The 12,184-nt window shown below is 41.0% G+C and overlaps 1 protein-coding gene across 3 annotated transcripts in view; it reads left to right on the top strand.

Annotated features, from left to right (window-relative positions):
- The window catches only part of MAPRE2 (microtubule associated protein RP/EB family member 2), a 158,918-nt gene that overhangs the window by 91,736 nt on the left and 54,998 nt on the right, over positions 1-12,184 (top strand). For all 3 annotated transcript variants that reach the window (XM_044243170.1, XM_044243169.1, XM_044243168.1), the window contains one exon: positions 145-272. In XM_044243170.1, coding sequence (XP_044099105.1) covers positions 152-272 — 121 coding nt within the window. In that variant the 5' untranslated portion in view covers positions 145-151. The remainder of the gene's footprint in view (positions 1-144; positions 273-12,184) is intronic.

The following is a 12,184-nucleotide window of genomic DNA, read 5'->3' as shown; positions in this document are numbered from 1 at the left end:
TACATGGAAGAGGGAGAAAGAAGAGAAAAGGCTCAGCCGAAGCAGGCCTTTTCCATCCCATTAGGGTTCTGCCCAGGGTCCTGACCTTGAATAGGTGTCTTTTATGCTCTGGAGTTAATTTTTTCCTTATTTGTCTTTTTCTAGTTGGGGAATGGCTGTCAATGTGTATTCTACCTCGATAACCCAAGAGACTATGAGCAGACATGACATCATCGCATGGGTTAATGACATAGTATCTTTAAACTACACAAAAGTGGAACAGCTTTGTTCAGGTAAGAGATTCTTTTTTTAAGAATGTGTTTACCTAAATGTTTACTGCATATCATGTGGAATGTTATTTTATGAACCGCAGATGATGTATCTTGGGTAGGAAAAATTATTTATCGGTATTGATCTATAATTAAAGAGGGAAAACTCAGATACAACTAAAGAACCTGCAGAGAGAAATGACCGTGGGCATCTAAAAGCATAGAACAGTCCCAACACATACTATGAACGGTCTCTGTAATGCTGCCTTATTGGTCTTCTCAGTCATCCCGTCAGCCATCGCGCTTCTGTTCCTAAAACACAGATTGGGTCTTGCAACCCCTTCTTAAAAAACCTCCCAGACTCCACCTTGTCCTTCCTACAGGATAAAGTTCATTCTTTTTCATGGCTGATAAAGTTTTTTCTGTTTTTGCTGCGTCGTTCCTCCTCAGTTTCTGCGTCTCTCCCTGCACCTCCCTGTGCCTCAGTCCCACAAAATCCTCTGTTCCCCACAGACTGCCTTTTGCATTCCATAACTTGTTTCATGCTCCTCTTGCTAAAAATGTCTTTCTTCTTTTCATTTGTGTTATAATCTCTTTTACACTTAAAAATCTGACTCCGTTGTCGCCCTTATGAAGAGTTCCCCAGATCTCCCAAAACACTGTGCCCACTCTTCCAGAGTAAGACTTGACCACGCTGTGCTAGAAGGTCCAACTCCTTCTCGTCTGAAGGCCCCAGAAGTCCTTGAGGACAGGACTGTGTTTTATTCTTCATCAGATGCCCAGGGTGGCACCATGCCTGATATCAAGTAGGTTTGTAGGGAATGCATGTTGAGTTAAAAAAAAAAAAAATGAAGATTTGATCAGTTATAAAGTAGGAGCATGTTTTAAAAACATGCCACTGGTAAAATAATTCATCTTTAAAGTGTTTATCACAGAAGGTCTTCCTTTGGATGTAGGAAGTATTTTCTTCTTGTGAATTATGAGTAAGAGTTTTCCTCTCTGGCTTGGACATGAAAATGGTAGTAGGGAATATTCCTGAAGTGTGTGTGCATGAAATTCCACAAGACATAACAGATAGAAGGGAGTTAGCAGATTCAACTGGTACAGCGGGAAGACCTCCTGTCTTTCCTAGGGGAGGCCTGTGTAAAGAGATTTCATGAAGCGTCATCAGAATTTGGAAAGCCCCAGGAGACCCCTCAGTCCAGCACCCACCAGTGACTGTTTTCTTCTTTGCCTAGGTCAAGATTTGAGAACAGATTCTAGAGGACAGATTTTCACTTCTCCTGACACCTTTTCTCCCATAATAGTTTGTCTCCCAAGGAACAGAGTGGGGTTGGCTAAAACTGAGGCATTACCTCACTCACCCTCCTTGTGCCCAGACCTCAAACATAAGTCCTGTGATTTGTGAGGTCAGTAATAGATGCTCACCAGCCAGTTCTTTGCCCTTGAGTACAACTGCAGAAAAGCTGGCATAGACTGGCATAGACATGCGAAACCTATATTGTTGGCCTATAGCAAGGACTCCAGTAGTCACTGTCGGAAACAGTGCCTGTTGCATCTCATTCAACTGTAGATTCTACGCAGTCACATTTTATGGTACTGTTCTTGCTATGCATTCTAGAGCACTCTAGTATTTTCCTTTGCCTGGGGGAGAAACCCAGAGTTTTCTGTTGTTAGCAATTCCCTTGTTAAAAGCGCATATCCCTTCAGTATCATAATTGTTGGTAATTCCATTTCTCCACCGCACCCTACACATACTCTTCCCTCAGAGATGCTTGTTGCTGGGTGAATGAAAATCCGCTTGCAACTGCTATGGGCAAAGACAAAGTGTATCTTACTCTCAAAGTGGGTGTGTGCACCTGCGGATAAGGGGATTGGGGCTGGTTATAAAGAAAAGAGATGGGGGGGCACCTGGGTGGCTCAGTGGGTTAAACCTCTGCCTTCGGCTCAGGTCATGATCTCGGGGTCCTGGGATCGAGCCCCACATCTGGCTCTCTGCTCAGTGGTGAGCCTGCTTCCCCCTCTCTCTGCCTGCCTCTCTGCCTACTTGTGATCTCTCTCTCTCTGTCAAATAAATAAGATTTAAAAAAAAAAAAGAAAAGAAAAGAGATGAGAAGGAAGGAGTAGGAGTTCAGTGGTGGATGAGCCGGTGAACAGCTTTCTCGGTAATAAGCATGGAGAGTTTTTGCTAGTGAATGCAGTGAGAAGGCAATTAGGATTTTTAGATAGAGTAGTAATAGATGTAATAAATGTTCGGATGATAAATGTAATTTTTTTTGCCGATCTTTCATGTTTCTAATAAGGCAAATTCAACAAAATTTTCAGCGGCCTTTGTGAAACATTCTTGTACCATTCTCTTAAAGCATTGGTATGCATTTTACAGCCGCTTGCAGCTGTATGAAACCTGCTAGAAACCACTCTGATCACTACTGAACAGATAATTTTTATTAAGATAACTCATTGGCTGCCTAAAGTTACAAGGTTGGTGATTCAGAAGAATAAGGTTCCTTTCTGCTCTGAAACAGTTTTTTGCTCAAAAATACTGTAGTACAGAGGTAACTTTTTTTTTTTTTTTGGCCTAAATCATGTTAATCCATGTAGTACAAAAACAGGTCTTTAATTTTAGACAGTGGTTTCCTCAAACTGTAGACCGTATGCATTGATAATCTATGGGGCTCCTTAAAAATGCACATTCTTCGGATCCTTGACCTTCTAAATCAGTTTCTCTGGATGTGAAGCTTAAAAACTGTATTTTAACAAGCACCCTGGGTACCTTATGCCATAGCCAAGACCTTGCAGTGCATTTTAGAGAAACCCCAAACCACTAGAAATGAAGTTAAAATATCCAAAACCTATCAGGCACAGTTTCCTCATTCATAATTTAGTCTGTGACTCCTCTCCTCAGCAATGGCATTTCACAGGAAGATGCCATCTTTCTATTTATTTATTTATGAGTTTATTTATTTATGTCCTTCACTGTTCTAGAAGGCATTTAAGGCAGCTAGGACAGTGCTATTAGGATAAGAACAAATCACTAATGGGTTTCTCCTCCTCATACTTACAGGTAGTCAAATTCTTGGATAATACTTTTTTCCTTCAGCTTTTTTTTTTTTTTTTTAAGATTTTATTTATTTGTCAGAGGGAGACAGAGAGAGAAAGAGCACAAGCAGGGGGAACAGCAGGCAGAGGAAGAAGCAGGCTCTCCACCTAGCAAGGATCCTGATGTGGGACTTAATCCCAGGACCCTGAGATCATGACCTGAGAACAGAGGCAGCCACTCACTGAGCCACCCACGCGTTACTCAGCTTTTATTTTAATTTTATTTTAATGACTTCAGTTTACTGTGTGATTGTATTTTAGTATGCTGTGGGAAAACACACAAAATAACTTCACGTATTTATTTATTTAGCTTCACATATTTAAACTGATTTTTTCCTTATTTAATAAAATTCTTTTTGCTAAAGACGTAGGCTCTAATTCTGGCAGTTCCCCTTTGGCATTTTCCCCTCGGTTGCATTATTTTCTTTTTTTATTTCCAGCCAAGAGATCTCCATCCAGCTAATACTAAACCTGACGTCAGCTTTTCTTCATAGCTCATAGAGGAGTAACCTATTGCTTCACATTTGTCTTCCTTTTTCTTCAGAATTCTCTGCCTTTATATGACATTCATTTGTATAGAAGCATCTTTTTTTTTTTTTAAGATTTTATTTATTTACTTGAGAGACAGAGATCACAAGTAGGCAGAGAGGCAGGCAGAGAGAGAGGAGAAAGCAGGCTCCCCAATGAACAGAGAGCCCAATGCGGGGCTTGATCCCAGGACCCCGGCAGGATCATGACCTGAGCCAAAGGCAGAGGCTTAACCACTGAGCCACCCAGGCACCCCTGTATAGAAGCATCTTAAAAGAGAGGTGGTGTGAGAAGACCTAACACTTGGAGATAGATTGCAGTGAGTTGCAAAACAATGAAAATGACTCACTCTTACCTCCTGGTATTTTATCCCAAGAATGTAACCTTATGAAAATCTCCTTTGAACAGTAAATCTGGGCCATAGAATCATAGGCACATTTAGTGTGCATTCATTTCTTGTGAAAAGCAGCCTTTATGCTTCAGGTGAAAGATAGGGTTGGTAAATGGAAAGCAGTTTAACAGGGATGGGCACATGCCCCTGTCATCACAGGACACTGTATAGCTCACCTGAATCTGTTGCAAAAATGTGCAGTATCTGTGGATTTCCCACGGTTGAAGTAGGGGATTGAACCCCATGAGGCACCAGACTGATTCAGCTTCAAAATACTAAGTTATAGTTCAGTTGCTTCCTAAAATTCCCATGGCTTTTTGTGGGGTGAGATACTTTGTTTTTGCTCCCGGACCAGATCAAACCAGTGAAGATTCTGTAAGGTACTCAAGAGGAAGGATGGACAGCATGGTGCTAAAACTCCAGGAGAGGAAAAAACAAACAAACAAAAGAAAACAAAACAGATTTAACAACTTGGATACCATGTTGGAGATGATAGGAAAGGTAGCAGACTATGTGGAGAGGAATGGAAAGAAATGGGAAGAGGAATTTGATGGGGGTGGAAGAAATGTCCTTTTCCTTTTCCTCTGCACCCCGCTTCCTGTTCCAATACGCCACATCTCCTTTGAAACTTTCAGCACCCATTTCTATGTCCTCACCCTCTCCTCCTGGCCGGGATCTAAGCAGCAAAGCCACTGGGTCTGCTGCTGAGTCACTGCGGGGGCTTGGCCAGCGACCTCGCGAGCAGCCTCAGCACCAGCGCTGTCCCATTGCTCCAAAGACCGGTGCAGCCTGCCTGTCCTCTGTGCAACCTTCCCTTCCTCCTGCCACCCACTCCGCAGGACAGGCCAACTGGGGACTTTTCACACCTTCAGAGATACAAATTGTGTGTCGGGGTGGCGGGTGGGGCACTGCCTGGACTATCCTGTGCTGGCTGACAGCTCAGTTACCTTCCTGAGCATTTTAGTATTTTAGTAAAATTTAATTGGAATTAAACTATTTTTTCAGATGGAAAATCTAGGTATTTTCTTCACTAGCTTAGAAAGAAAGAAACATGATCAGTATTTGATTCAGTTTCAATTTGTGCTTCTCCAAATTGTTTCAAGCTCTGTCTTGGATCAAGTTTCTGGTATTGTTTTGTTTTTTTTTTCTTCCGGGAAAGCTTCTAGATTCAACTGGTCCTAATGCAATCGCTGTGGTCACATTTACAATTCTGGGGCCTTGATGGCTCTCCGGAAAGGAACTAGGTTTCACAGAAACACTCTTGGGTTCACAAAGGTGTGGCTATCTGCCATGCCCCGGGGCCTGGACAGGTGCTGTGAGCCCGCAGAATATTCTTTGTGACCATTTCTGGCTGCAGTCTGTGCCTCGTAACTAGGTTAATCCCGTCCTAGTGTGTTGTCCCTGTGCCGTTTTTCTTCTGTCCGCAGAGACCTCTTTCAGGACAGGTTAGTGATGAAATCAGCTCAGTGTCTAAATTTAGCAGACCTTCTCCTGTTGGCTCTCTTGAACTGAAACCAAGTAAGGATGTTTCATCTGTGTCTGTCCGCTCAAGAGCTTACTTAGCTTTATAAAACCACACTGTTATTTGTTATAAGAAAGTTAAGATCTCTTGGGTTGTGTTGCTATGGTTATAGATGTAATCATATTACAATGGAATATTATTCAAGTTTGTGACCTATTATGAAGAGAGGTAGGTTTTTGTTTGTTTGGTTTGGTTTGTTTTTTGGTTTTGGTTGGTTGTTTTTTTGGTTTTTTTGGGTTTTTTTGGTTTGGGGTTTTCTTTGGTGACTTTTTTTTTTTTCCCTCCAGTTTTATTTTAAAATCCATTTACTTGTCTTAGTATACTGGCTAATTGAAGGGCAGGGGGCCAAAAAGTCGGTTGGGTAATGAAGGGAGTGGTCCAGCCTCAGATTCAGTCACTGCACTGGGCAGGATACTCCTGTGTCCCAACTAATGCACAAGATGAAAGGGAGTTTCTTTCTTGAGCAGCATATGGAATATAGTAGGGTGTTTTTTTTCCCCTTCTATATTTATTTACATATCTTTTTTAATTCTTTATTTAAATTCAGTGTAATTGACATATCCTGTATTACCAGTTTCAGAGGTAGAATTTAGTGATTCATCAGTTGCGTAGAACACCCAGTGCTCATTACCTCAGGTGTCCTCCTTCATGCCCATCGCCCAGTTACCACATTCCCCCTCCATCCCCCCTCTGGCATCCTTGCCAGCATCTGTCATTTCCTGACTTGTCAATTTTAGCCATTCTGACTGGTGTGAGGTGGTATCTCATTGTGGTTTTGATTTGTATCTCCCTGATGCTGAGTGATGTGGAGCACTTTTTCATGTGTCTGTTGGCCATCTGGATGTCTTGTTTGCAGAAATGTCTGTTAATGTCTTCTGCCCATTTCCTGACTGGATTATTTGTTTTTTGGATCTTGAGTTTGGTAAATTCTTTACAGATTTTGGACACTAGCCCTTTATCTGATAAGACGTTTGCAAATATCTTCTCCCATTAGGGAGGTAGGTTGCCTTTTAGTTTTGTTGACTGTTCCTTTGTTGTGCAATACTAAAAGTAAACATAAGTTGGTGCTTTGTTTTTTTGGGGGGGGTTTTTTGCTTACTGCATTTTGTAATCCTAAATACCCTAATGGGAAAAAAATATGTATGTATTCACTTCATTGATCAAACTGGCCCTGTAAAATTGGGTTTTATGTATATGGATAATACATCTTTGAAACAATCAACCACATCTTCCTCTAAACTCACTACTGTATTCAGTTCTGATAATCAATTTAGTTTTATTTGGCACACATGTTTCCCTTGGGCAGGGCCCTGGGAACCCAGATAAATAAAACACAAGTCAGTCAGACGAAGACAATCACTGTATGATTTCACTCATACGTAGAACTGAAGAAACCAAAAAAGGATCATGGAGGAAGGGAGGGAAAAATAAAATAAGACGAAATCAGAGAGGAAGACAAATCATAAGAGAGACTCTTAACTATAGGAAGCAAACTGAGGATTGCTGGGGTGAGGTTAGGGGTGAGGGTAACTGGGTGATGGGCATTAAGGAGGACATATGATGTAATGAGCACTGGGTATTATATGCAACTGACGAATCACTGAACTCTACCTCTGAAATTAATAAGATGCTATATGTTAATTGAATTTAAATAAAATAATTTTTTAAAAAAAAGACATTGTCCTCTAGGAGTTCAGTACAGCATGGTTCTGTCCTTGCAAAAGACCAGAGACTGTGCTGCTTTGGAAGAGCTTTGGATATACTAAGGAAGGAGGGGATGGGGTCATGGAGAGTCTGCAGAGAAGGACCTTCCTTCTGGTTCTTCGGGAGTTGGGTGGGTGCTGCCTCAATGACTTAGAATGGCTGTAGCTTGGGAAAGACCTTGGAAATCCTCCCTCTTGAGTCAGATGATGTGACCAATATGTAAGATAATATGTGTTTTATTAGGGACAGCCCTGAAATACATGAAGCATGTTGTTTTCTATAAGAGAAAGACAGTTTTTCCTCATGATCTCATCATATAAGTATGTGAAGATTGATTTTACTCTATTTGAAGTAACTGCATACATGGGATATCATCAGGAAACCATAGAATTACTCATTTCTTTTTGAAAAATGCAACAAACTTTTTTTTAAGTTTTATATATTTAAGTAATCTTGAACTCATGACCCCGAGATCAGGAGCTGCATGCCCTTCTTGCTGAGCCAGCCAGGCGCCCCACAACAAATATGTTAAATTCCATAAAACCAGTCCTCCGTGATAACTGCTCAGGTCCCTAACTAGATAAGTATCATGTGACTCCATTAATTTTTTTCACAGGTACATATCTACAGATGCGTCCTTTCTATTCTTTCTCATTTCTATTGGAGTCCTGCATAGGTAATGGTGAACACCATAAAATAGGGGAGATAGGCTAGGAAAATATATCACCTGGAGTGTGATTATTTTATTGAAGACTGGCAGTATTTATACTTAACAAAAAACCAAGGAACATGTAATCACAAAGAACTAAATATAATAGTACCTTAACAGAAACAAAGCTAATTAATGACATATTATTAGAAACTCAAATTAATACCTTTGAGAATTCTCCATAAAATCACAAAAACTGGTAATAATTGTATGAATTTGTACAAAGTAATCCCTTCAATTCTAGAGTTTAGTTATGTTCCCTTATCTGGGAGAATTCACAAATGTCACAAATGAATGCCATTTTCAGGGTTCTAAGTAGAACACTAATTCGGAAACCCATTATCACACTTTTTGGGGTTCAGGTTCTTTTTTTTTTTTTTTTTCTAATCTATAGCAAGACCCTGCTGAGTTTTACTGGCTCAGAAACCATGAATGGGGTCCATGGCTGTGGGTCCCGAGGTGAGCACTGTTGTACTGTGGTGGGTCTAGGTGATGAGGCTCAAAGCAGAAGTATAGGGCCGAGGCTAGAATGCACTTGAGAAGCCCCAGCATTGACTCCACCAGCTTCGCTGCCTGGAGTCCTGACTCCATAGTCCAAGGAATCTTCGTGAAGAGCTGGGGAGACATCAGGCTAGAGTCCAAGGACAGGGTGGATTTTAAGACTCATTTGTTGTTTAAAATTCTAATTTCAGAAACTGTTAGACCCTTTCTCTCACTTTCTCTTTTATAAGCTGCTTACTTTTAAAGCATATATGTTTATTTTTAAATTATTCACCAATATCTATAAAAACAAGTATCTGAAGGGGAAATAAAAGGGTGTTCCAATATATTGAGTTGTTTGGATTTTTCTAAAGCTGTCATTTACTTTACACTATGGATTTCTTTCTTATAAAACATTACTTTGTATTCATATTGCTTTTTCTTTCCCTTTTCAGTTTAAATCATCTAAAGACTTCAACAGGAAGAGTATAAAATTGGGATAAAAGAGCCATTTCCTTTCATAAATGAACTTGTGATTACTTAAGCACCTCACATGTTTATCTGGGGAAAGACTTGAGGCCTGGAGAAGCCCTCAGATGTTTTTCAGTAGATAAACTGGAGGATCTCAGGAATGTGCTCACAGCCTTTCTCTGCTAGTGGGAGACCAAGGACCTCCTTTTGTTCTTTGCTTCTTTGCCCTTTGAATCTAAAACATGCATTTTGGAGATTCATATTTCATATCTGAAATAATCCAGTTCAATCCTGTTCATTCTTATAGCTCTGATTCTTTTAACCAGGCACAGGGGACATATCCTCCTACTTGAGGGGCATAAAAATGATGTCATAAGGACTCAGCTTCTATTTATTGCTCTTTACCATTTCCATTTTGCTTTTATGTGTATTTACTTTAATTCTTATAACAGCCATGTATGGAAGACTAGGAATTTTTAATTTGTATTTTATTTAAGAGGATAAAAGCTCAGGGAAGCCAAGTGTTCGCTGCTGACAGTAGAACTGGCGTCTCCTTGGGTCACAACCTTACGCCCCTCTTGCTTCAATGTATGGCAGCTGTGGGTGTGGTAGACCGCTCCCTGTGTGCGCACGTGTGTGTTGGATTTTTTTCCATATCCGTTAATCAGAAACCCACTGAACATCTCCAGCATGTTAGAAGAGGAAGAGCTAGAAGTCTGTATTCTCATCCTTCCCATTACATTGAAGAAATGAGATGTATCTGGTCATTCTTTTGATGACAAGGGTGTTACCCAGTGGTCTCATCGAGGCCTCTCTTAGCAGAGGTGGTGAGACACTAAGAGAAAGACATAGGCACTTGCTCCCAGTCCTCGGAAGATTTTTCCCTGCTCTACTTATGGTGAGGATGGCGTAGAGAAAAAGCCTTTCCTCTCTGCCTGTTCCATTTGTTCCCTTTCCTGCTCTGAATGCTTTCCCTCTAAGCAAGACAAGGTGGCTCAGCGATTTCACCCTCCTCGGAAGAGCTGTTCAGCTGTCTCCAGATGATTCCTGGCCAGGGAAGCTGTAGCCAGGATAATGCCTTCCTTTAGAGACAGACTTAAGCACGTGGGTGCCCTGTCCACTGTTTGAATCTCAAGACTGTAGCGCTTTCCCCACGTTGAATCCAGGCTTGCTTTAACAAGCTTGTGTCTGAGAGGACTTCATATCCTCATTTCCAGCTTTATATGCTCTTGAGGAAAAGTAACATCCTGAATCATTTAACAAGTCTGGTACCCCCAAAGGGTATCAAGGTATCACTGTTTCCTGGTTATTTCTTTCAGTTCAGTAAACCCAGTGGCAGTAGCTATGCCAAGACCTCTATTCGTCCTTGTCCAACTCCTTCAGCATGAAAAGTTGCTTTTCTTAGCCTCCTGTGAAGGACATGCTAGTGCAATATTAAAGAGAATTCACCCATTTCCCATCCAGTTCTGTCCCCTGATTCCCATATCTGTTTCCCAGCTCCAGCCAGATACAAACTCTGGAGCTGTGAGTGTGGTCGTTTTAGTGGATACTGTGCTAACACAGTGGAGAGGTGGGTCAGGTACCACCTCCAGTCTCAAATGAGTTACCAGTCAACTAGGAGAGAGACAGCTAATTAAAATACAAGGCAGCCCACTTCTGGGCCTCCATACCCATTAGCTTGAAATAGCTAATTCTGTACAAAGAATAGAAAAACATCATAGAGGAGTGCTATTTGGACTAACCTTTAAAGAACGAGAATTCTCTACTCAAGTGTAAGTGTCAAAAGGACATTTTAGGCAGAAAATGGTTGCTGAAAGCAGAGAGAAGATGCAGTGTTTTATGCATGTACATGTGTGCATAAGACTGGGATGTACATCAAGATTCAAGGCGGCAGAAGAGGGACATTAATGTTTCAAATAATAAATGCTGTAGTATTCAAAGAAAGATTATTTTAGTCTAGAAAAGGTTCTTGTCTTAGCCTTACTTGCGTCTTTGGCCAAACAGCCATGCAGATTTAGTGGACGGTGAATAAATATTTATGAAGCATAATTTAATTGAAATGCTATTCAAACTGGATTTTTTAATGTGGTTAAGATTCAGGCCATGAAGGGGAAGATGGAGATTTTGGATAAAGGTACCGTTTAGATGTCCTTCTGATGTTGTATGATGTCTGTAGATACTTATTTAGGGCCTACTGTGTGTCTGGTGATGGGCTAGGAGCTGGGGATGCAGTTACATAATAACAGATCATACCCATGGACACCTGTTCATGCCTTTACTACTGAAGTTCTCCTCAATCCTTGGATCCAGATCATTCAGGTTCCTTTTCCTCTGGCTTCCCTAAATACAAAGCAGAGGTGAAACATGGTCCCTGCACGTAAGTAGAAGTCCAGCTCATCTCCCCATTCAGGTGGCCTCTAACACTAACAGGCACTTTGTGCATAGGAATATCTGAAACGTTAACAGGCCATCTAGTTTTCCCACAGTTAAGATGATCAAGCCTGTGGGGTGCCTGGCAGAGATCCAACTCTTGATCTCAGCTCAGGTCTTGATCTCAGAGTCATGAGTTGAAGCCCCATGCTGGACTCCTACTTTTTAAAAAAAAAAAAAGGTTATTAAAAAAAATAATCCAGGTGCCTGGGTGGCTCCATTGGTTGAGCAACTGCCTTTGGCTCAGGTCATGATCCTGGAGTCCTGGGATTGAGCCCCGTGTCAGACTCCTTGCTCAGCAGGAAGTCTGCTTCTCCCTCTCTCTCCGCTTACCACTCCCCCTGCATGTGCACTCTCTCTCTGTCAAATAAATAAAAATAAAGTCTTTAAAAAAAAAAAAAAAAGATCAAGCCAAGCAGCTTTAAATTTTCCTGTTCTTCAAAGGAAAGTACTTTTTCTAACATTTTTTTCTGAATTGTGTTCTTAAATATACAGTTTATCAGCCATGTAGGCACTATAAAAGAGGAGTGTCAGAAGTCACTGTCAAATGCTTGGTCATGTCAGAATTGTATACCTGGAAAAAATAATTGAATTACTTGGCA

This window comes from Neovison vison, chromosome 3 (genome assembly GCF_020171115.1).
Source record: "Neovison vison isolate M4711 chromosome 3, ASM_NN_V1, whole genome shotgun sequence".
NCBI lineage: Eukaryota > Metazoa > Chordata > Mammalia > Carnivora > Mustelidae > Neogale > Neogale vison.
Note: the sequence above shows the minus strand (reverse complement) of the source record. Positions and strands in the feature narration are given on the sequence as shown.